Genomic DNA, 24,285 nt, shown 5'->3' on the forward strand with positions numbered 1-24,285 from the left:
AGAAATAATGAACTGACTACTGTTTCACATCTTCTATTTTCCACCCTGATGGTCGCTGTGTTTACACACCGTGTCATAGCGGTAGCATGTAGCTAACCCGTTAGCATGTAGCTACATGCTAACGGGTTAGCTACATGCTACCGGGTTAGCTTTGTATCTCCATGTAAACAGAGCCATCTGCCCACAGCTGTCTGCTCTCAGCTGTCTGCTCTCCTCTGGGATGATTCTGTCGGTCATTTCTCACAGATGGATCTGTAAAGACAGACGTAAAACAGAGTGTATGTTTACGGTTTACAGAGTTGATGCATGAGGTAAACACTGAGCTAACTAACAGAGATATAAACAGCATTATTTACCTGAGAGAAACCGTCAGGAAAACCTGGAATCTGGACCGCAGATGTTCATCATGTGTCGCCGATTTCTGATCAGATTCCTCCGGTAACGTGCGCTGGGTGAAGTTTCTGGTTTATAAACTTTAAAGTGGTTTATAAACTTTATTCTAGCTGCTATCTCTCCACTCGTCTCTCTCTCTCTCTCTCTCTAGAGAGAGCTTCTCCGGGAGGGAGGGGGAGGGTGACGCTGTTGTTGAGGACGTTTGATTGACAGAAAACGCTGACCAATCAGAGCAGAGTGGGAGGAGACAGAGGCTGCAGACACAGAAATCAGCACTTTTGGAAATGGGCTGAAACAGAGGTTATAGAGACATGCTGGAATGCATGATCTGATTGTTTTTTTGAAAAAAAAACTTCAGAGACATGGTTTGGAGGTGTCTGTGACCTATAATAACTAGTTTAAATGGAGTATAATATGTGACCTTTAAAAAAAGAAGAAAAAAAAGGTAACATCCATAAACAGGAGATTTATGACTGTTTATTGTTATTATACAGCTACAAACACGTGTTTCACCTCATCTTCTTCATGAATGTTGGTGTTTCAGTTATTGATCAGTTATTGATCAGTTATTGATGAATAGTTTCTGTTTAACCTTTAACCTGAGCGAGGTGCTCAATTTTTCCAACTTTGTAGGGGGCGCTAGCGAGCCATTTGGACACACCCAAGCCCGAGACCCTTAACATAATACATTTTACACCACATCCGATAAGTGTGCAAAAGTTTAACAACTTGAACGGGCCCCCGCACCTTCCCATACTGGCATCCTTAGGGTCTTAAGGTGGTCCTGACCAAATTTCAAGTCGATCTGATTAAATCTGTAGGAGGAGTTTGTTAAAGTGCGCGGCCTGTAAAATGCTAAAAATTAGCGAAAATGGCTTATTGAATTAAAAATGGCTGACTTCCTGTTGGGTTTTGGGAATACCTCCAAGAGGCTATCTTATGCATCTCCACATGTTACATCTGCCTACTAAATTTCATACATGTAGGTGAAACCATAGCGAGGGGCTCATTTTTCCAGCTTTGTAGGAGGTGCTAGCAAGGCATTTTGAAACACCCAAGCCAGAGACCCTTAAAATAATACATTTTAAAGTGTGCAAAGTTTAACAACTTTTTGAGCCCTCAAAAATGTGATTAATTTGAGAGAAAAATAAGAATTACTATAGTTTCAATAGGACCTTCGCTGCCCGACGTTGTCGGTGCTCGGGTCCTAATATTTAATTATTAAAAGAATTTAAAAACCACGATGGAGATGGCCAAAAACGAAAGACCCAAGAGCACCTCTCTAGGGTTCGGGTTCAACCCCCCAGAACCCTAACGTTAAAATCTCTTCAGCTTGTGTTAACCACAGACCTTATTTCAGACATCTTACTAAAAACCCATTCACTTCCAGACAAGGGAACAGGAAGTGACATCATGCTGACTAGTTTCCTGGTTTTAGACAAGGCCTATGGAAAGGAGGCTGGGTCACGGGCGGACATGGGTCTTGGGGTACGGGGTATAACACATGCACAGAGTAACTGAAGCTGTGGTCGTGCGTTGCTCATTCCTGTAGCTCTCTATAGAGATATGCAGGCGGTTTTGTTGTGTCCACAGACTGTTTCATTCTGAACTTGTCTCTGTTTACACCAAAACACTGATGATACTCAGAGATACACTGAGGTTTTATGTGTCAACACAAAAGAAGTGACTGACTGAGGACACAGAAAGTAAAGGAAAAACATCAACATAGGATTTAAATAAAGAGCATATAAAATCCTCCCCTCATTTCCTGTCATCTCTCTACTGTATGAAAGTTGCATGATGGGAAACCTGAGAAATAATGACCTGTCTGTCCTCCCATGTCTTTATTCAACCAATCAGATTGTATTCACACTGAACACACACACACACACACAGCTGTTGAGCAGATTATCGTCTCCCTGCATAGCGGAAAGACAAAAACAATGTCCAGCTGCCCCACAACAATGCAGATCCCCCCTCTGTCCTCTGATATGAGAGCTATGGGAGTAATGGGAGTAATGGGAGGTATGGAGAACATGTCACTGGTTGGAGTCCCAGCAGCTGCCGTTGTCTCTCTGACGTGTTTCAAAACCAGAATCAAAAACTTGATAGAGAAAGTCAGAGAGAAGAAGCTGTAGTCAGACTCCTCAGAGCTGATCAATACTGATCAATAACTTCATCTGATCTGAATATGATCTATTGACGACCGACTGGTTCCTGTTGTTAAACATTACGTTACAGAAAGTAACTTTGACACTTGTGTTGTTGAACGCAACGGCCAAAAATCAAGATGGCAACGACCAAAAACCAAGATGGCAGCGGCCAAAAAAACCAAGATAGAGACCATCAAAGACCAAGATGGAGACGGCCAAAAACCAAGATGGAGACGGTCAAACACCGAGATGGTGTTGGCCAAAAACCAAGAGGGTATTGGCCAAAAACCAAGAGGGTATTGGTCAAAAACCAAGATGGAGACGGCCAAAAACCAAGAGGGTGTTGGCCAAAAACCAAGAGGGTGTTGGCCAAAAAACAAGATGGAGACGGTCAAAAACCAAGATGGAGACGGCCAAAAACCAAGAGGGTGTTGGCCAAAAACCAAGATGGAGACGGTCAAAAACCAAGATGGAGACGGTCAAAAACCAAGATGGAGACGGTCAAAAACCAAGATGGCAACGACCAAAAACCAAGATGGTCCACAAGCAGTAGGTGACGTCACGGTGTCTACGTACACTTCTGATATACAGGCTATGGTGTCAACCTGTCGAATGTCAAAGGTCAGAGGGCACAGGCAGTAAAAAAGTCTTCATTTGTTCAAAATAAAATAATGTCTAATAAAGTTTGACATGATTGAGATGAGACAGTAAAATCCTTTTAATATGTTTGTCTTTAAACGTCTGTCGTCCTTTAAAACACTGAAACACTGACTAACACTGTGTGTTTGTCCCCGAGGTCAAAGGTCACATCCATCATTTATCACACTGCTGGCTCCTTGTTTGGTACTAAGAGACAGTATGTTGGTGAAGGAAGGAAGGAAGGAGGAAGGAAGGAAAGAAGGAGATGGTAAAGGACAAAAACAAAAAGGTATAACAGCAACAGTTATGTTGAGGAAAGCAGGGGAAGGAAACGGGAGGTAGGGAAGGAAATGTAAAAGAAAGGGAACAAGGAACTGTGGAAAGAAAGAAAGGAAAGAAGGAGCTAGGGAAGGAAACAATGGAGCAGTGAAGGAAACAAGGAGGTGGGGAAGGACATAAAAGAACAATGGAAGTAATAAAATGTGTGACTCCTGAATCATTCAAACTTCATCCGATATTAAATCAGGGATGAGGGGGGGGGTGGAGGTGTGATGGGGGGGGGCTCAGCTGCTGTGGTGAGGGAGGGGTCAAGGCTACCCCCCCGCCCCCGCCGCCCCCCCCTCCATTCTTGTCCCTGTATAAACAGAGAGGCATTGTGAGGCAGGTGGTTTGACACACAGTTTAGAGCGGAGAGGAATCCACCAGCTGCTCCTGCTACAGTTCATTCAGCAGGTTAGACCCTCATCAAGCCCTCAACACCCCCCCCCCCAACACACACACAACCACCACCAACCAACCACCACCCACCGTCTGAGCGCCGCTCCAACGACGGCCGGCCGTCACATTTAGCTTCCAAACGCCGTCACAGAAAGATCCAGTTACAGCTGAGGACCCACCAACCAGAACACTAAACCAGACTGATGGAGGTCCTGAAGTGGAGATGGTGGAGGTGGAGGTCGAGGTAGAGGCAGAGGTGGAGGTGGTGGAGGAGGTAGAGGTAGAGGTAGAGGTGGAGGTGGAGGTAGAGCTGGAGGTGGAGGTGGTGGAGGAGGTAGAGGTAGAGGTGGATTCGGAGGTGGTGGAGGTAGAGGTAGAGTTGGAGGTAGCAGATGTAGAGGTGGAGGTGGAGGTGGAGGTGAAAATGGTGGTGGTGGAGGTAGTGGAGGTGGAGATGGTTGAGCTGGTGGTGGAGGTGGTGGAGGTGGTGGTGGTGGAGGTGGAGGTGGAGGTGGTGGTGGTGGTGGAGGTGGAGGTGGAGGTGGAGGTGGAGGTGGTGGTGGAGGTGGAGGTGGAGGTGGAGGTGGAGGTGGTGGAGGTGGAGGTGGTGGAGGTGGAGGTGGAGGTGGTGGTGGAGGTGGAGGTGGAGGTGGTGGAGGTGGTGGTGGTGGTGGTGGTGGTGGTGGAGGTGGAGGTGGTGGAGGTGGAGGTGGAGGTGGAGGTGGTGGAGGTGGTGGTGGTGGTGGTGGTGGTGGTGGAGGTGGAGGTGGAGGTGGAGGTGGTGGTGGTGGTGGTGGTGGTGGTGGTGGTGGAGGTGGAGGTGGTGGAGGTGGTGGTGGTGGTGGTGGTGGTGGTGGTGGTGGTGGAGGTGGAGGTGGAGGTGGAGGTGGTGGTGGTGGTGGTGGTGGTGGTGGTGGTGGTGGAGGTGGAGGTGGAGGTGGAGGTGGTGGAGGTGGAGGTGGAGGTGGAGGTGGAGGTGGAGGTGGTGGAGGTGGTGGTGGTGGTGGTGGTGGTGGTGGTGGTGGTGGAGGTGGAGGTGGAGGTGGAGGTGGTGGTGGAGGTGGTGGTACTCACATCAACATATGTATCAATGAGGCGCGCAGACAGAAAGAATATCAGGACATTTTCTCTGAAGTGTTTCCTGAGGAGTTCATCTCGTCTCCCAGCATGCCGCCTGTCAGTCTCTGAACTGTCTCTCCACTCTCACCTGAAGACATTAAAGGAGCTGCACCTCGTTCAGGTGAGGACGAGTCTCAGCCTGCAAGGCTCGAGAGGCGTCTGATGCCGACACGCTCGGCCTGCTGGGAGCCGAGAGATACAGTTCAGACATAACAGATCTGTGTGGATTATTATCAGATAGAAGTGAGTCTCCTTGAGGACAGACACTTCCTGCAGGAATCAGACAGAAGTTTTCTTTCCAGATCCTCAATAACGTGATAAAACAATGAGACGAAAGTGCTGCTAGCGCCCCCTACAGGCTGCAGTGTTCATCAAAGACTCTACACAAACAAACTATTCTTAGAGTCTTCTAGGTGTTCGGACTCGGACGACTCGATCTGGTGGATGTTTTTGACTCAGACTTGTTTCTGTCTCTTGGGGTCATTGATGCAGACTTGTTTTAGTTTCCTGGGACTCTGACTCGTCTCAGTCTGATGGCTGTTTTGACTCTGACTCGTCTCAGTCTGATGGCTGTTTTGACTCTGACTCGTCTCAGTCTGATGGCTGTTTTGACTCTGACTCGTCTCAGAATGATGGCTGTTTTGATCCGGATTCGTCTAAGTCTGATGGCTGTTCTGACTCGGAGTCGTCTCAGACTGATGATTGTTTTGACTCTGACTCGTCTTAGACCGATGGCTGTTTTGACTCGGTCTCATCTCAGTCTGATGGCTGTTTTGAATCGGACTTGTTTCTGTATCGTGAATAATTTGACTCAAACTTGTCTGGTCTTGTCCCCTGATCTTGCCTGTTACAGTCTTTGTTCTAGTTGCCATTTCAGCCTCAAGATAAAGACTTCCATAGTTAGACTGGCACAGTATTATATATTATATATTATATACAGTATATATATATATATAGAGAGAGAGAGAGAGAGAGAGAGAGCTGCAGCTCTGTTCTCAACATCACACGACTTCTACTTTAACTGTGAAAGTGTTAAAACTGGCGCTGACAGCGTTTATGAGTCCAATCAACACTTATTAACACCTGACTGTGTATCTGTACACAGAGTGTGTACTCAGTGTGTACTCAGTGTGTACTCGGTGTGTTAGTGTGCTGATTCTCCACTGGTTAGATTTAATTTAACACCACAGTTATCTGACAAACAGCACACACACACGAACACACACATACTGAAGTGTGTGTGTGTGTGTGTCGAGGTCAGAGAGGGAGTGTGTTAAATGAGGAGGGAGGACGGGTGGAGGACGGGTCTCCTTGTCGTCCGTCTGCAGCTTCAAACAGTCTTTAAAATAACCTGCAGACCAACACAGAGTGTGTGTGTTAGTGTGTGTGTGTGTGTGTGTTAGCGTGTGTTGTTGTTGTGTGTTGAAGGGCGGCGGACAGCCAACACACTGAGCTGAATATTAAGGAGGTTTGTGACATTACAGCAGCAGGAAGCTGTCACATGAAGGTAAGAACTGCTGTTGTTTGTTTCTGTTAGTGTACTCCTCACAAGTAATGCTGTGTCATTCTAGCAGTACTTTTACTTTAGATACTTTAATCACTCTCATAGTTCCTGTGACTCTCTGATCAATACTTTGAATCTGTGGGAGTGTTGATGATTCATGGTACTACCAGCAGCTTCATGGTGTGTTTGTTGTTTCCACCTTTAGAAACAAGTGTTTTTAGTAGTACGTCTATGTTCCGTCCTCTGGAAGTTTTGTGTCACGATGATCTTTGTATGTTTTTAAATTCCTCATAAAAATGGAATCAAAAGTTTGATGTTGATAGTTTCAGTGCCGACGGCTTCAATAGAAAATACATCACATTGTTAAATGTATAATGTTTCAGAGAGGAAACATCAAACGTTATTTGTTCGTAATCGGAAAACTCATCTTTACGTCAGACCGGCATCGCCGAGGCCACGCCCCCTTTTGGGGGAAAGATGTCACATACGGCTAGAAACGGGAAAACGCTGTAGCAGGATAACAGAGGCTGAAACTATTCTGATGGTTTCATGTAAAAACATTTGATGGTTCCAGATATCATGTTGATAATGTTAATGTTTTATTAATAATGTAAATGTTTTATTAATAATATTAATTAGTAATAATGTCAATAATGTTAATAGTAATAATGATAATCATGTTAATGTTAATGTTAATAGTAATAATGTTAATGTTACTAATGTTAATTAATAATGTTAATAATGTTAATGTTTTATTAATAATGTTAATTCGTAATAATTTTAATTTGTAATAATGTTAATGATAATGTTAATTTAATCGTAATAATGTTCATGTTAATAATGTTACTAATGTTAATTAGTAATAATGTTGATGTTAATGTATTAATAATGTTAATGTTAGTGATAATGTTAATAATGTTAATAGTAATGATATTAATGTTAATGTATTAGTAATAATGTTAATAATATGAATTAGTGATGTTAATAATGTTAATTAGTAATAATTGTTGATATTGTTAATGTATTAATAATGTTAATAATGTATTATTAATAATGTTAATGTTAATAATGTTAATTAATAATAATGTTGATATTGTTAATGTATAAATAATGTTAATTAGTAATAATGTTAATGATGTAAATAATGTTAATTAGTGATAATGTTAGTAATATGGACTGTTGGTTGAACTAAACAAGTCCTGTGCAGGTGTCTCTTTGGTTTCTGGGTCATTGTGACATCACACTCACAGAGTACTGACTGTTAGATGTTTGACCTTTGACCCCTGTTAAAGGCTGTGAGGAGCTCCATGATGAAAACACATGAAACACTGAAGGACGTTTCAGTTTCACTCTGATGAAACTCTCAGAAACATCACACATCCTGCACGTGTCCGCGGCGACTGGCCTCCTCCTCCTCCTGTTGCCATGGCAGCAGCTGCCCCACCCCCCACAGGGCCTCCTCCTAGGTGCTCCTGTAAATGGATTATTCTCCTCCTGGAGTTTTAAAGTCCAACCTGTCAGCCTGACAAACAACAAAGACACGTTAAAAGGTTTCCTTCGTCCTTCCACTCAAACAGTTTCAGTTTCACACAGTAAAACCTTCTTCTGACGGTTTGCATTTATTTCATATAACTTCAGGAACTTCACAAACACATTTCTGCTTGTTTGAGCTGCAGATCCTGTTTAACGTCCGTCATCCTCCATCAGTGGTCTGTTGGTTTACCTCATTCCTTTGAAAGAGACAAGATAGACATTGTGTGTCATCATAGCATAATAATGTCATTTTACTCTTGCCAAGTTAGAATCTATGGTCCCGACCATGACTCTGAAATATCAGTAAGATAGAATCTATGGTCCCGACCATGACTCTGAAATATCAGTAAGATAGAATCTATGGCCCCGACCATGACTCTGAAATATCAGTAAGATAGAATCTATGGCCCCGACCATGACTCTGAAATATCAGTAAGATAGAATCTATGGCCCCGACCACGGCTCTGAAATATCAGTAAAGTTAGAATCTATGGCCCCGACCATGGCTCTGAAATATCAGTAAGTTAGAATCTATGGTCCCGACCATGGCTCTGAGATATCAGTAAGTTAGAATCTATGGTCCCGACCATGACTCTGAAATATCAGTAAGATAGAATCTATGGCCCCGACCACAGCTCTGACATATCGCAATCAGTTACTTTACTTAGTTACTTTCTACCACTGGTTTCTACTCAGGTTTTACACTCTTTTATACGGCAGCTCTGTGTGTGTGTGTGTTTGTGTGTGTGTGTGTGTGTGTGTGTGTGTGTGTGTGTGTGTGTTCATTTCGAAGCATTAAATCGACCACCTGTTGCTCTCCGTTCTCAAACACACACTCCATTCTGTTCTTTCTCCAGCAAACACTGAAAGAGAAGATATGTGTGTGTGACTCACATACCACAGCACACACACACACACACACACACACACAAACACACAGACATGTCAGTTCCTGTCTTCTCTGGAAAAATGATCCCGCTGGTTATATCCCGCCGCCCGCCAGTCGAGTGTGTGGGCAGAGCGCCCTGAAGGTCTGTCGCTACAGCAACAGGCTGAACAGAGCAGGAAGAAGAAGAAGAAGAAGAGATGTGACAGGAGACACCAGCAGCAGATCTGAAGACATCAGGTCAGCAGAGGAAGAAGAAGAAGAAACAGGAAGCTGAAAAGTCCTCCTCGCCACTGCAGGTCCAGGTGTTCTGGGACTGTTGTGGGTCCCATGGTTCTCCTGTGCAAACAAGTCCAGGATGTGGTTAGCTTAGCTTGGCTCAAAGACTGGAAGCAGGGGGAAACTGCTAGCCTAGCTTCATCCAAAGAAAGTTTGATGGACTCGTTGTGGTCAGCTGGTCTGATGTGGTATAAGTGCATCAAACATGTTGGCTGATTTGGTTCGCCTGGAACACGCCAAGGAACACGCCGAGGAACAGACCCCGTCTGTATGGTTTTAATTTTTTCTTCTTCGTTTAATTTCCAGCAGACTAGACACAGGAAGTGCGTCGCTGCCTCCCGCCACTTAAAAACAACAACGCATTTGGTCTTTGCAAACAGAAATGACGAGTTTATTTGCATTCAGAGCGGGAAATGAGATCTGATCACACGTACTGAGACGCGTGTTAATACCACGTGTGAACTGACGAACTCAGAGCTGTCCACTTGTGATCGGATGTTAATGCCAGGTCTTCGTCCTCCAGGTCTCCAGCATGTCTTCAGTAAGAGCTGCAGCCATCCAGCTGAGCTGCTGCGTCTTCATCGTCTTCATCGTCTTCATCGTCCCGCCCTGCAGAGGTCAAGGTAAGGTCAGCTGGTCACACGTTTACTGCTGTAACCAAACCTCATTCAAAAAACTGCTAATTTAAGGATTCAGGCCGAGCTGTAGTGGGACATTATTCACTGTGTTTGTCTGTCATCCTTGCTAGCTCCTGTGGGTCCCTGTATGTCCCTGTAGGCCCCTCTAGGTCCCTGATGGTCCCCGTAGGCCCCTGTAGGTCCCTGTATGTCCCCGTAGGCCCCTTTAGGTCCCTGTAGGTCACCGTAGGCCCCTCGTTGTACTTCAGACCAGCTGAGCCAAATATAAATCTCAGTATTGTTGTTTTAAAGAGTCGCTGAAGCCGGCAGTAAATCTTGGTTGTTGTGGATCCTCGCTGAGCGCGCTCAGAGGCGCTCGGTAGCTTATTGTTCTCCCAGCTGTCAGATTAACGCGGCTCTTCTCAGATAACACTTAGCCCCCCCCCCCCCGAGGACGAGCCTGGTGTCTCTCCATCAGGAATCCCCTTTGAAAACAATCCTCCCAAATTCCAGCAGACACTCAATCCACCGTCGGCTTCACTTCACCTGCGTTCAGAGGTCAGAGGTCAGAGGTCACAGCTGCTGGTCTAAATATTCCTGCTGAGGGGAAATCAAAAACCTGGATCTAATAAACACCTGCGGACAAGAAGCCACATGTGATGTGTTCACTGTTTATTCCTAACCAAACATGTCGTGGGACAGACGAGGACGCTCACCAGAGACTGTAGGACTCCGGTCAGCTATCACAGTCAAGCTCGGGGTGACGGCGCCTTATTCTGACCGGCAGCAGGAACTCAGGTTTCTACTGTTTGTCCAGCTGTCTCTCTGACAGACACACAGACACGTGGCTCACCCAACGCCAGAGGTCAGAGGTCAAACCGTCTGCTGCTAATGTCTCACCAGAGACCTGAAGCACTGGGACACACACGCACACTGGGAACACTGGGGAGGGTTACTGGTTTAAATCCCATCTCAGACGATCATACAGACAGTCACTCACAGTTAACATGACAAACAGGCCACGCCCACAGAAATATGACGATGTCATTGGGCCCAAAAATACTTTTTCCTATAGACTTAAATCGGGAAAGAGACGTCTGTAACTTAGCGGATATTTTTTTTACCAGTATGAACACTTGAATAGTAATAGTAGTTCTTCTTCTTCTTCTCTGCAGAAAGTGACTGCAGCTGTAACGTCACCAACAGCCGCTGTGATGAGTCCGGAGTCTGCAGGTGAGACGTCCATCATTCATCCACTAATCAATCATCCACTGATCAATCATCCTGTTCTACCAGGGCCAGACTGGGAACAGACTGAGGTGGTTTTATAGATATGAATGGCGATGACACGAAAAAGCGCGGTGAACAAGACGTGGTCCGTGTTTCAAGACGTGTCGGGTGGGATGTCGACATCGCAGCAGACCCCTGACGCACTGAAGACAGTCCGCCCTGATTGACAATCATGCCGGGAGCACCGTTCCTCCCTGCGGGGAGAGAGGGCACAGCGAGCATTAAGTCCCACCCCCGTTTGTTTAATTCTGTGCTCGAGGTGTGAACACAGGCTGCTTTCACACCTGTTTAGTACTGTTCAGGTGTGAAAGCTGTCAATCAAACAGCGAGCTGCCTGTCCGTCTGTATGACGTCACGTTGATCCGATCAGAAACAGACCAGAACTGAAAAGGAGACGAAGGATCAGTTTTTACTTTAGTCCTACCCCGAATGAACCGAACCACAGGTGTGAAAGAGACATTAGTCACACCTGTCCACCGGGGTGAGAGTCAGCGCCTCCGAGTCTGAGTTCTTGCTCCTCTGCCTTGAAGCGGTAGATTACTCCTCTGGTCGAGAGTGAGTTCTTCGTGAAGGAGTTCAAGTATCTTCGTGCGGCGTCAGCAGGCTGCCGCGTGTCTTGCTCTAGTCCAGGACAAGATGATCTCCAAAGCCCCCCCAGCAGGTTATTTAAAGGTTAGCAGGCCCAGGACCACTGACCCGGTGTTCGCGGCTCTGGGCATCAGCAATGATCCCTTTATTGTACCGGATTGTTGTGGTTCAGAGGTAGCTGAGCCTGAAGCTCTTGATTTCTAGTCTAACCCTCACCTGTGGTCCTGAACTTTGGCTAGAGACCGAAACAATGAGATCCTCTGCAGGGTGTCTGGGCTGATCCTCAGAGACCGGGCTCGGAGTTTAGCCGCCGGTTCAACATCTGATGAGGATCCTCCTAGACGCCTCCCTTTGGAGGTTTTCTGGGCACGTCCAGCTGGCAGGAGACCCCGGGGTAGAGATTATACTGTATATCTCAGACTCTAACATCTGTCTCTGTGTGTCTCCAGATGTGACCCTGGTTGGGACGGTGAGCGGTGCGACCGCTGCGTGCCGATGCCCGGCTGTCTTCATGGTTCCTGTCAGCAGCCGTGGCAGTGCAGCTGTGAGCCGGGCTGGGGGGGGCGCTTCTGTGACAAAGGTCTCAACTTTTATCCCTCATTTATTTTATGTTTTCCTCTCATCATTCTGCTGTCAGACCTCCGTACTGGATGTTTCAGGTCTTGTTTCCTGTTTCAGACCTCTTCGTGTGCTCGGAGCGGCCGCCGTGTCAGAACGGGGCGACCTGCGTGACCGAGGACAGCGGGGAATACGCCTGTCTGTGTCCGGAAGGCTTCCACGGCCGAGACTGTCAACTGAAGATGGGACCCTGTCACCAGAGGAGGTCTGTGCAGGTCTTCTTCTAGACTCAGGTCCAGTGTTCAGGTCTTTTTCTAGACTCAGGTCCAGCACATTATCAGTCTCACAATGTTCTCTTCTTCTTTTTGTGTTTTGTCTCTAGGTCTCCGTGTAAAAATGGCGGTCTGTGTGAGGACGCTGACGGCTTCGCGGCGGAGTTGACGTGCCGCTGCCTGGCTGGCTTCACGGGACCGCGCTGTGAGACCGACGTGGACGACTGCTTGATGAGGCCGTGTGCCAACGGCGCAACCTGCCTGGACGCCGTCAACCGCTTCTCGTGCCTCTGCCCTGCCGGCTTCACCGGGCGCTTCTGCACCGTCAACCTGGATGACTGCGCCAGCCAGCCCTGCCTTAACGCAGGCCGCTGCCTGGACCGCGCCGGAGACTTCCACTGCATCTGCCGGCCCGGCTACACCGGAGCCACCTGCGAGCTGAGTAGCCACGAACCCGGCTGGACGATGCTGGGCTGGGAGGGGGGAGGAGGCGGGGTCAGACCTCAGCTGACCACCAGGGGTAAGAATCAGCGGAGCAGCACCACCAGCAGCGGGAACAGCAGTCGTCATGGCGACAGGCTGTTTAAGGTGACGGTGAGCGAGCGCAGCGCCGCCGGCCTGTCGGAGGTCCAGCTCATCGTGCTGCTGGTGCTGGCAGGGGTGACGCTGGCCGTGGTCGTGCTGACCGCCGCCCTTGTGTTGCAGCGTCACTGCAGGAACTGTGGCCACGCCCCCTGCTGGCTGCTGACATCATCACCATCATCATCATCATCATTACAGCAGCGAGGACAGCAGAGCGGCTGGCGAGCAAGGCAGGATGAGCCAGAGTGTCAGATCAGCTTCCTGAACGTAGCAGAACCAGAGAAGAAGAAACTGAACACTGAGATCATATAGACTGAGAGAGAAAGAGAGAGAGAGAGGAGGACATCCTCTCTCATCCACCACCGCAGGGTCAGAGGCCAGAGGTCTGAACTGGGATCCAGTTCAACAGGATGTGGTCGGGTTCTCCCAGTATTGAACCATGATGGTCAGCCTGAAACTAAAAGAACCAGAGTTTTATTCCACACATTCTTCTTCCTGGTCAAAGCCTGCCGCCTACATTACCCACAATGCCCCTCTCCCTCCGTCAGTGGTGTGGTAGATTGTGATGTGTTATGCTAGCAGCAGCTAATGTAGCCTGCAGCGGAGATGATTTAAAAACACCTGGAGACACCTGGAGACATCTGGAGACACCTGGAGACACCTGCAGACATCTGGAGACAGCTGGAGACATCTGGAGACATCTGGAGACACTGAAGGCTTTATGAAACACCTGGGAACTACCAGCAGTATATAAAGTGATTAAAAGTAGCTCCACATTTACCAGCAGCAACATTAAAGTGATGAACACATTAATGCATCACTCATTAGAATACTATAATATAATATAGATTATTCTGCACAATGAGTACTTTTACTTCTGGTACTTTAAGTATATTTTGATGTTAATACTTTTGTACTTTTTACTTAATTTTGAATGCAGGACTTTTTATTTTTATTTCTACACTGTGGTATTAGTACTTTTACTGCAGTAACAGATAAGAGTACTTCTTCCACCGCTGCTGATTTCTGCCAGAAAACAACTCAAACTGGTAAAATCTTAAATCAGAATACTGGTGGTGAGGATATACTGGTAAAGCTATGATATACTATATCTCATAAGTCTGACTTACCGCATCATAATGGTGACTTAAAAATCATAACTGTGACTTTCTATCTTCTATATAACACTAGTGGTAAGTAAAAGGATGAGATATTGTGGCAAAAATGTGACTTGTTTTTCTCAATCCTAACACTATATATATACTGTATATATATATATATATACAGTATATATATATATATCTATATATATATGTATATATACAGTATAGATTGTTATTCATTGTTGAGTATAGTAGAGAAGCTTGAGTTTTTGTGCAATAAAGTGACTGATGAGCTCTGAAAGCTGTCAGCTGGTGTTTTTATGTACCGACAGCAGATATGAAATATATGATATGAGAAAATTATTCAGGGCTGCAGACTTCATGTCCTTGTGTTTATATTTTACAAATACACATAAGTTACACATTTAAAGCTGTCATATTTAGACTAAATATCTTTACATTGTTGTTAGGTAAAAAAACAACAACATTTAATTAAATTACATTTTTAAAAAGTACAGATTTAAAGGTCCCATATTGTAAAAAGTGAGCTTTTCATGTCTTATATATTATAAAGCAGGTTTAAGTGCTTTCTAAATACTGTTAAACTATCAAAAAGCTCAATATACGGAGAAATACACACAGCGCGTATTCAGAAGTTGTGCGTTTAAAATAAGCCGTTAGAATTTCTGTCCATTTGTGATGTCACAAATATGCGATATTTAGACCATTAGTGGTTTTAAATGTAAACATTCTAAATGTGGCCCACGTTTATTTCCTGTTGCAGTGTATGTGAATAACCTCACCTGACAGGAAGTAAACATGGACCCAAACTGTTGCCTAGCAACGCAATTCCATTGCAATTCAGTTGAAATGCGCTAAAACAGAGCGTTTCAGACAGAGCATGAATACAGGTATATTCAGGCAGCCAGTACGAGGAAAATAAAGTTTTTTTTAACACTACAGCATGTAAACATGTTCAAGTAGAAATATAAAATACAAGTATGATCCTGAAAATGAGCACGATATGGGACCTTTAAGATCATTTTCATTATTATTATTATATATATTTATATATACGTGTTTTGTTCTAAGTGTCTTCAGCTTGTGTTAACCACTGACCTTATTTCAGACATCTAACTAAAAACCCATTGACTTCTAGACAAGGGAACAGGAAGTGACGTCATGCTGGTTTTAGGACTCATTCCTGTAGCACTCTATTGTGCTTAAGCTAACGTCGTTAGCAGCCATAGCTTGCTGCAGAATAACGAATCGGAGTCGTAGTTCTTACGAAGCTGTAAACAGTTTAATTATTGTGACATCAGAGCAGCAGAAGTACATTCATCAGAAACACACTGAAACACCGTCTGTAAGTCACTTGGTGCGTTAAGGTTTTGTGCCGCCACTCGCTCTGTTCGCGTCTCTATGTACAGGTGCTACATCAAACCATGCAGAGCATGTGATTGGCTGCTAGCCATCAGGTGATCTGACAACCCAGAGAAGTGCAGTGCAGAGAAACAAACCGGGAACATTCAAACCAAACAAATCAGAATAAAGTGAAAATAATTTAACAGGAAGTGTGTGTGTGGGTGTGTCTGTGAGTGGGAGGGGTCACATCTCAGTCTCAGCCAATAAGCTCTCACCTAGACCTGATGTCAGCAAGACCATCTGGGGGCTGGAGTCTGTAGGGTTAAAGAACGACACATTCAGAGGGTCTGCATGTTCAACACCGTTAACTCTGTGACTTCACATCCTGATGATCACTTTCCAAATGATTGATCGTTTTTAGATTGATTTCCTTTCAGCAGGGAGCCGCTGGTTCCACTTCAGTTCTATGGGGATTGACTCCTGTCATTTTAACATGGCGGTCTATGGGGACTGACTCCTGTTACTTTAACATGGAGGTCTATGGAGACTGACTACTGTCATTTTAACATGGAGGTCTGGAGACTGACTACTGTCATTTTAACATGGAGGTCTATGGAGACTGACTACTGTTACTTTAACATGGAGGTCTATGGAGACTGACTACTGTCATTTTAACATGGAGGTCTGGAGACTGACTACTGTTACTTTAACATGGAGGTCTATGGAGACTGACTCCTGTCATTTTAACATGGAGGTCTATGGGGATTGGATTGACTCCTCTCATTTTAACATGGAGGTCTATGGGGATTGACTCCTGTCATTTTAACATGGCGGTCTATGGAGACTGATTCCTGTCATTTTAACATGGAGGTCTATGGAGACTGACTACTGTCATTTTAACATGGAGGTCTATAGGGATTGACTCCTGTCATTTTAACATGGAGGTCAATGGGGACTGACTCCTGTCATTTTAACATGGAGGTGAATGGGGACTGATTCCTGTCATTTTAACATGGAGGTCTATGGGGATTGACTCCTGGCATTTTAACATGGAGGTCTATGGGGATTGACTCCTGGCATTTTAACATGGAGGTCTATGGGTATTGACTCCTTCTGGAGCCTCTAGTGGTCATTAGAAGAACTGCAGTTTTCCACATTTGTGAACATTTGTCCGACCCGGAGGTTGCTACCTGCATGTGAGTGGTATCAATAAGGATTTCACTTAATGTTGAACTGTTCCTTTAAAGGAAATCCATCTAAAAACTGATTTGGAAAATGTTTACCGGTAAATATATATATACATGATTTCTAATACATTGGCTAAACATTTAAAAACCAGATGTTTCTGTGTTTCCTCTGTTTTCATAAAGGAATGCCGTTGTGAAGACTCCGTCACACCAGCGTTTAAAAATAAATATCGTCCACACTAAAAGGGTTTATGAACTCTCTATAAAGCTTGCTAACTGACCCACCATGCTTGTTAGCTTTATTTCCCCTGTGTTTGTTTGTACATCAATGATTGTACATTTCATTCAATAAAGATTTATTGAACAGGCGGAAAAAGAGCTCTGACATTTAGCAAGCTAGTTAGTCTCCAGCGTTTATCAACAACCCGTTTACTCTGACAGCTAATAAGCTACGATCGCTTCCTCAAAATGGACGGAGCTATCGCGCTGATCGAGCTAATCAAATCATCGCAGTTAAAGTGATTCAACAAATAATGTTGCCGTTTTAAATGCTGGTGTGACAGGGCCTTATTCTGGACCAGAACCAGGATACGGACCAGGACCAGAGGAACCACAGAAGAAGAGCAGTTCTTCGATAGGTATATTCATTATTATTAGGAATGGGAATACAGAATATTCTTTATTAACTGGGATTAAAACCCAGTTAAACCAGATTCACACTTAGACCTCAATTATACAGAACACAGAATCTCCTACTGTCACTGAGGACACCTAACACCACAGAACCAGCTAATACTGGGTCAGCTGGGACAGAACCAGTCTAATACTGGGACAACTGCGATACCTTCAGGTAAACTGGGCTTAACTGGGACAGAACCAGGCTGATGTGAAGGCAGCATTAGTTCAGCTAAAACTATAATACTAATACCAGTATGGTAAATTACACCAGTGGAACCAGTATGATAAACTACTTCAGAAGAACCAGTATAAGCGGTACCAGTAAAACCAGTATGGTATCCTGTACCACGAGAACCAGAATGGTAAACTACACCATTAGAACCAACATGATGGGCTGTCCCAGTAGAACCAGTATGGTATCCTGCTGCAGGAGAACCAGAATGGTAAACTACACCATTAGAACCAACATGATGGGCTGTCCCAGTAGAACCAGTACGGTAAACTACACCAGTAGAACCAGTATGATGGGCTGTCCCAATAGAACAGTACGGCAAACTATACCAGTAGAACCAGTATGGTATCCTGCACCAGGATTACCAGAATGGTAAACTACACCAGTGGAACCAGTATGACAAAGTGGAAAAGTAAACTCAATCTCCCAGTTCAGTACTTGTTCTGTACTGGTTCTGTACTGGTTCTGTACTGGTTCTGTACTGGTTGTGCACTGGTTTGTCTGAGCCAGTGTTGCTGTCTTTGGGGGACCAGTATGGAGAGTAAACTGGGACAGTCGGGGGTGAGGAGAAGGGGGAGTGTTCAGCCCTTACTGCTGTGGGGGAGCCAGGCGGGCGGCTGGTACTTGTCTCTGATTGGCTGGTACTTGTCTCTGATTGGCAGCTGGGCGCCGCTGGAGGCGTGGCCTGGCTGCAGGGGCGGGGCCTCTCTGTCGTCGTCCTCCTCCCCTTCAGACAGCAGGTCACAGATCTGCTGCTGCAGCTCCGGACTGATGTCGTTCTCCGCCAGAACCAGAACCCGCAGACTGGTCGGGTAGTTCTCCACCATGTCCAGGAACACCTGGACACAGAGACCGCCGTCATTCAATCAGACTCAACTTTATTTGTACACACTGGCTCAAACATCAACGAGGAACGCCGCACTACAGTTGGGATTAAGGGCGAACAACATGGTTGATAGGTCTGCTGTGGCCACACCCAGCTGTGATGTCACATGGTACCATAGTGCAGAGCGACATCACAGCTGGCTGGGCAGCTGGATCAGTTCCATGAAGAACATCTGGAACTCCTTGATTGAAATATTTGAGCACCAGATTTATTCTTCACACGTCAGTGGTGAAATATTCTAAACTCACCTTCAACTCGTCATAGTTAATTAAACTAAATTAAATTAAAGGAAGTAGTTCAGGTAACATGTAAGGAACTCCAGAGGAGGCTAACTGACCAATCAGACCACTGGAAACATGGTGACATCATTCCTACAACATGAATGTGTGTGTGTGTGTGTGTGTGTGTGTGTTGTAGGATGTTCAGATCAGTGTCTCCCTCTGCTGGACAAACAGCTGGATGTCTGAGAAACTCTGACAGGAGAAGAAGAAGAGCAGTAGAAGAAGAAGAAGAGAAATGTGCCGTGTGACTGATCGACCTGTGCTGATTGGTTGGTCAGTCCGGTTCCCTCCAGGTCCAGAACCTCCAGCGTTCTGCTGGACGCCACGGCAACCGCCAGCATCCCTGCGATCTGATCACCTGGAAACAGAACCAGAACATTTACAACCATAACTCACAGCAGCTCCGACCAGTTAACTGGGTAATGTGCAGCCTGTAGTGTAATGTGCAGCCTGTAGAGTAATGTGCAATGTAATGTGCAGGGTAATGTGCAGCCTGTAGTATAATGTGCAGCATGTGGTGTAAGCGCAGTGTAATGTGTAGCATTGAGCAGCGGTGCTGGTACCCAGCGGGTTGTAGTCCAGGTTGAGCACTCGGAGCTGGGAGCTGTGAGCCACAGCGATGGCGAGGCGAGACCAGCCTTTAGAGCTGATTCCTGTGTTGGCGCTCAGCGTCAGCTCCCTCAGACCTGCAGACGACCAGCAACACAACGAGCTCAGCACGCATCATCACCTTCATCACGTCTGGTATTATTACATCCCAACACGTCGGTTCAACAACACACGTTTACTCTACATTGATGATGACCTTTAACCTCTAACATGATAAGTTAAATGTTGATAATGTGATAATTTACAAAGAACAGAAGTCTGATTCTATAGTTGTTGAATATTGGGTACTTAAATCTGAATCTGACAACTCTGATATATACTGTATGTATGTATATATATATACATATATATATATATACATACACACTGTATATACTGAAACTATTCTTTATGAGCCTGGTTGTGCAGGTCTGACAGTGAAGAGTTAATCGCCCAGTGTGAGCTGACGCCATGTGGACGTCCAGGGCTGCTGAATTCAGGCTGTTTGAGCCTGAAATAACTGGGAGACAAAATGTCCTCTGAGCTTTACTGAATAACTGTGAGACGTTTCATCAGACCTGCTGCTCACTGACAGTTCAAACACATCGGATTTATACTAATATGGTTCAATATTACTCCTCAGGTCATCAAATCTGAGCTTATGAATTTATTAATTTATTACTTCATGTATTAATTAATTTATTACTTCATGTATTTAATGATCTTCTTGCTGTGGTGAAGAGACTTTTCATGAGGAGTAAAAACCTCAGAAGTAAAACCTCAAACCTGTTTGGACTAGTTTTAATTTTTTCTTACATTCAACCTGGTCCCTGAACGTCACACGACACATCACTGTATTCTGTTTGTTCCTGAAGCTCTCACTGCTGTAACGGTGCATTCACACCAAAAGCAAAGCAAACTTTTCGCCGCCCAACGCAAATTTGCGGAGTTGAAATATTTAAACTAATGAACACAAATGATACCCGCGGTCCAACTAGCACGAGTAACGCGAGGCGAAAATTCACTTTGCTCTTGGTGTGAACGCAGAATAACTCTTTTAAAAAGTTGTATTTTACTTGATTTTTATGCATTCAATTTTAGCTAGCTAACTTAGCTATGTTCCACGTCACCATGTCATGTGACTGGGTGGTTTCCATGGTTACCACGGTGTGTTTGTTGTTGTTGTTGTTGGTTACCTGACTTTGCTCCGTCGGGCGGCAGCATCCCACAGATCAGACCCAGCGCCTCATCTCCCAGCATGCAGTCTCCCAGATCCAGACAGACCAGCGCCGGGTGGGTCGTCAGGGCCGAGTTCAAGGTCACCAGGCCGGCGTCCAGCAGCGGGTTGCCATGGAGACTGGAGGGGGGGCGGGGACAGAGTCTTACCAACCAATCACATTGACTAATATTCCTCTATCATAGTGAGCGTGTGATGCGGTCAAGAGGACACCTGTCCGTACTTACAACAGCGTCTGCAGCGACCGGTTGGTCTTCAGGGCGTCGGCCAGGTGCCGCGTCCGGCTGATGCTGGCGACGACGCCCAGGTTGAGGTTGAGCTGAGCGAGCGAGCGTGACTCTGCGACGCTGCGGCAGACGCGTCCGAAATCACGGTCGGAGAGCTGGCAGCCTCGGACGGACAGCAGCCGGACGCTGTCCTCCTTCAGGCTCTCGCATATGTCCTGAACCTCGGCCGCCGACAGCAGCTCCCCCGTGATCTGGATGGAGGCCGGCAGCATCCTGGACGGGACCGCGAGCACTGGGAGCACTGGGAGCACTGGGACACCTGGAGTGAAAAACAGTCTAACGCTACTTGTCTACAGGGGCGTTTCTGGACGCTTGATGGGCTGCTACTAGACACCTGATTGGACGAACGCTTTTCCTCACAGGCTGCGGCTCCCGGGTTTCAAACTGGAACCAACATGGCGGCTCGTTTGGAAACTTTTCTCTCATATATTACAAAAATAGTTTGCCAAAGTGTGTTTGGCCGCCCATTAAGCGTCCAGAAACGCCCACGTGGACACGTAGCATGAGACAAAACAGGAAGTGTGACCTCTACTGGTGAAGAGCAGGTCCTGGACTGACTATCTCCCATTGGTCGGTGCATCACTGTGACATCACTTCCTGTCTATCCCACCGCTCCACTGACTCAATTCAATGGGAATTATTGTAAATTAAAGAAGCGTTAACTAGTTAGCTATTTAAAAACTACATCTCCCATGAAGCTCTTCTGCACCAAGTCTGTGTATTACACCTCATTATACTTCATCATACTGTGTACTTGTACTCTTAATCAGTGATCGATCCTTGGTAAAGTACACACACACACCGGAGCTGATCAATAATCAGTGAATCTAAAGTATATGATGAGCAACAGTTGGAGCCGATCAGTTGATCAATAATCAGTGAATCTAAAGTATCAATGAGCAGCAGCTGGAGACGATCAGCTGATCAATAATCAGTGAATCTAAAGTATTGATGAGCAACAGCTGGACCCCATCAACTGATCAATAATCAATTAATCTAAAATATCTTTGAGCAGCAGTTGGACCCGATCAGCTGATCAATAATCAATGAATCTAAAGTATGGATGAGCAGCAGCTGGACCTGATCAGCTGATCAATAATCAGTAACGATGAGCAGCAGCTGGACCTGATCAGCTGATCAATAATCAGTATTGATGAGCAGCAGCTGGACTTGATCAGCTGATCAATAATCAGTATCGATGAGCAGCAACTGGACCTGATCAGCTGATCAATAATCAGTATTGATGAGCAGCAGTTGGACCTGATCAGCTGATCAATAATCAGTGAATCTTAAGTATCTATGAGCAGCAGCTGGAGTTGATCAGCTGATCAATAATCAATTAATCTAAAGTATTGATGAGCAGCAGCTGGACCTGATCAGCTGATCAATAATCAGTATTGATGAGCAGCAGCTGGACCTGATCAGCTGATCAATAATCAGTATTGATGAGCAGCAGGTGGACCTGATCAGCTGATCAATAATTAATGAATCTAAAGTATTGATGAGCAGCAGCTGGAGCTGATCAGCTGATCTATCCTGAGCTCAGGCTCTGATTGGTGCTGCTGAAGGAGATCAATTAACCTGATAGATGATCGATCAGCTCTCTCGTGCTCGTGGAGGATCTGGACCGTCACTCGGTGATGTCATCGTTCTCTGCTCCGGTGCCGCTGATCCCGCCGCAGGCCACGCGCCGGTTCTGATCCACCGCGGTGGACATCAGATCGATCGATTCCGGTATCGATTAATCGGGTTGATGAGCAGCAGAGCGGCGGAGCAGCGCAGCGGGGGGTCGGTGTCGAGGAGGCGGCAGCAGGTCGGTGTGTCGCGCGGTGTGATGAGAGCTCCGGTTGTCCCGGTGCGTTGCTGCAGGTGACCGTTACTATGAGACACAGAGAGAGGAGAGACAGAGCAGGAGGACTCACTCTGACTCTGTTTACCGGGACCACAGAGAGGGCGCACTCTACGCTCACTTTACTCACCTTTTATTTAACTATAATAAAGATGTATAATATAAATAATAATGTTGAGTTATAAGATGTAATAATCTAACGTTTATTAGCATCAGTGAAAAAAAAATACAAACTCATTAAATGGACTGAATTTAAATAATAAGGTGATGAAATACAAACTCACACAGGCCTATAAAGTAGACTGTTAATATTATATTAAAATATTTATAATGTCCCATACATTATTATTGAATTAAAGTTGTAAGCAATTATGAAGCAATATGTGGCTGAAAGCTCCTGAAAAGTTTTAGAAAGAAAAATTATATATACATAAATATATACATCTATATTTATTATCCTGCTCTATATTATATTACACTATATATCCTATATACCAATTATAGACTGCACATATGTACATATTACATTTATTTATTGCACATACTACATTTATTTATTGACGCACTGCACACACTATGTTCATCCATTCACTCTGTATATTTTATATCTCTGTTTATTGTTTTTATAATTTTTGTATACCTTTACCTCTCCTGTGTTTCACTCTGTTTGCTGATGTTGCTGCTTTGACACCTGAATTTCCCTCTGGGGATTAAAAAAGGTTCATCTTATCTTATCTTATCTTATCTTATTTAAAAACATGGATAATTTCGAAAATAAGTTAATAAATAAATGAATATTAAATATTTAATTATCTTATTAGGGAAATTACATAAACATAAATGTACATTTGATGGGACAGATTTGAGTTGTTCGTCCTTTATAGTAATTGATTTTTCTGCTAAATGGATTAAAATGAATCAAAGACTAATTTAAAGAGTGTGTGTATGAAAATTGGTGACAAAAGGTGATTTATATTTGAAGACACATATATTTTAATATTTATGTAATAATAAGTATACTTATATAGTGTTTTGATTATTTTAATCCATTTAGCAGAAAAATCAATTACTATAAAGGACGAACAACTTGAATCTGTCCCATCAAATGTACATTTATGTTTATGTAATGAAATAATAAAATATTTAATATTTATTAACTTATTTTTTTTAATTATCCATGTTTGTATATAGAGCAGGATAATAACAAATAGATTTTTTTATGTTTTATTATTATTATTATCATTATTATTATTATTATTATTACTATTATTATTATTACTATTATTATTATTATTATTATTATTATTATTATTATTATTATTATTATTATTATTATTATCTTATTTGGCTAATTTTTTATTTTTTTTATTTACCTTGTTTAATTTTGGATTTAAATATATTCGGTAATAAAATAGTTGAGGTCGTGATTCAAACTCTGATCAGAGTGACACATCTCTCCTCT

At 44.6% G+C, this 24,285-nt stretch overlaps 2 protein-coding genes across 7 annotated transcripts; one reads left to right on the forward strand and one right to left on the reverse strand.

The window, feature by feature from the left end:
* Nucleotides 1–6,302: 6,302 nt before the first annotated feature.
* Nucleotides 6,303–14,549, forward strand: dlk2 (delta-like 2 homolog (Drosophila)). 5 transcript variants are annotated; one of them, XM_074647188.1, is made up of 6 exons: nucleotides 6,303–6,528; nucleotides 9,747–9,846; nucleotides 11,016–11,073; nucleotides 12,168–12,298; nucleotides 12,397–12,541; nucleotides 12,659–14,548. In XM_074647188.1, exons 1-6 carry the CDS (start codon nucleotides 6,523–6,525, stop codon nucleotides 13,440–13,442), a joined length of 1,224 nt encoding a protein of 407 aa, XP_074503289.1. In that variant the 5' UTR covers nucleotides 6,303–6,522; the 3' UTR covers nucleotides 13,443–14,548. The 5 variants fall into 5 exon arrangements, with proteins under 5 accessions (XP_074503289.1, XP_074503293.1, XP_074503290.1 ...); XM_074647192.1 differs by lacking the exon at nucleotides 6,303–6,528 and adding an exon at nucleotides 8,978–9,184 and having other exon boundaries at nucleotides 12,659–14,549; XM_074647189.1 differs by lacking the exon at nucleotides 6,303–6,528 and adding an exon at nucleotides 8,979–9,417 and having other exon boundaries at nucleotides 12,659–14,549.
* A 965-nt stretch (nucleotides 14,550–15,514) lies between these two features.
* Nucleotides 15,515–22,875, reverse strand: lrrc73 (leucine rich repeat containing 73). Of its 2 annotated transcripts, XM_074647193.1 has the most exons (7): nucleotides 22,556–22,875; nucleotides 20,915–21,233; nucleotides 20,647–20,807; nucleotides 19,426–19,548; nucleotides 19,120–19,220; nucleotides 18,288–18,534; nucleotides 15,515–15,912 (listed from the first exon to the last, which is right to left on the reverse strand). In XM_074647193.1, exons 2-7 carry the CDS (start codon nucleotides 21,184–21,186, stop codon nucleotides 15,842–15,844), a joined length of 975 nt encoding a protein of 324 aa, XP_074503294.1. In that variant the 5' UTR covers nucleotides 21,187–21,233; nucleotides 22,556–22,875; the 3' UTR covers nucleotides 15,515–15,841. The 2 variants fall into 2 exon arrangements, with proteins under 2 accessions (XP_074503294.1, XP_074503295.1); XM_074647194.1 differs by lacking the exon at nucleotides 22,556–22,875 and having other exon boundaries at nucleotides 20,915–21,247.
* Nucleotides 22,876–24,285: the final 1,410 nt, after the last annotated feature.

Source organism: Sebastes fasciatus, chromosome 9, assembly GCF_043250625.1.
Source record: "Sebastes fasciatus isolate fSebFas1 chromosome 9, fSebFas1.pri, whole genome shotgun sequence".
NCBI classification, from domain to species: Eukaryota; Metazoa; Chordata; class Actinopteri; order Perciformes; family Sebastidae; genus Sebastes; species Sebastes fasciatus.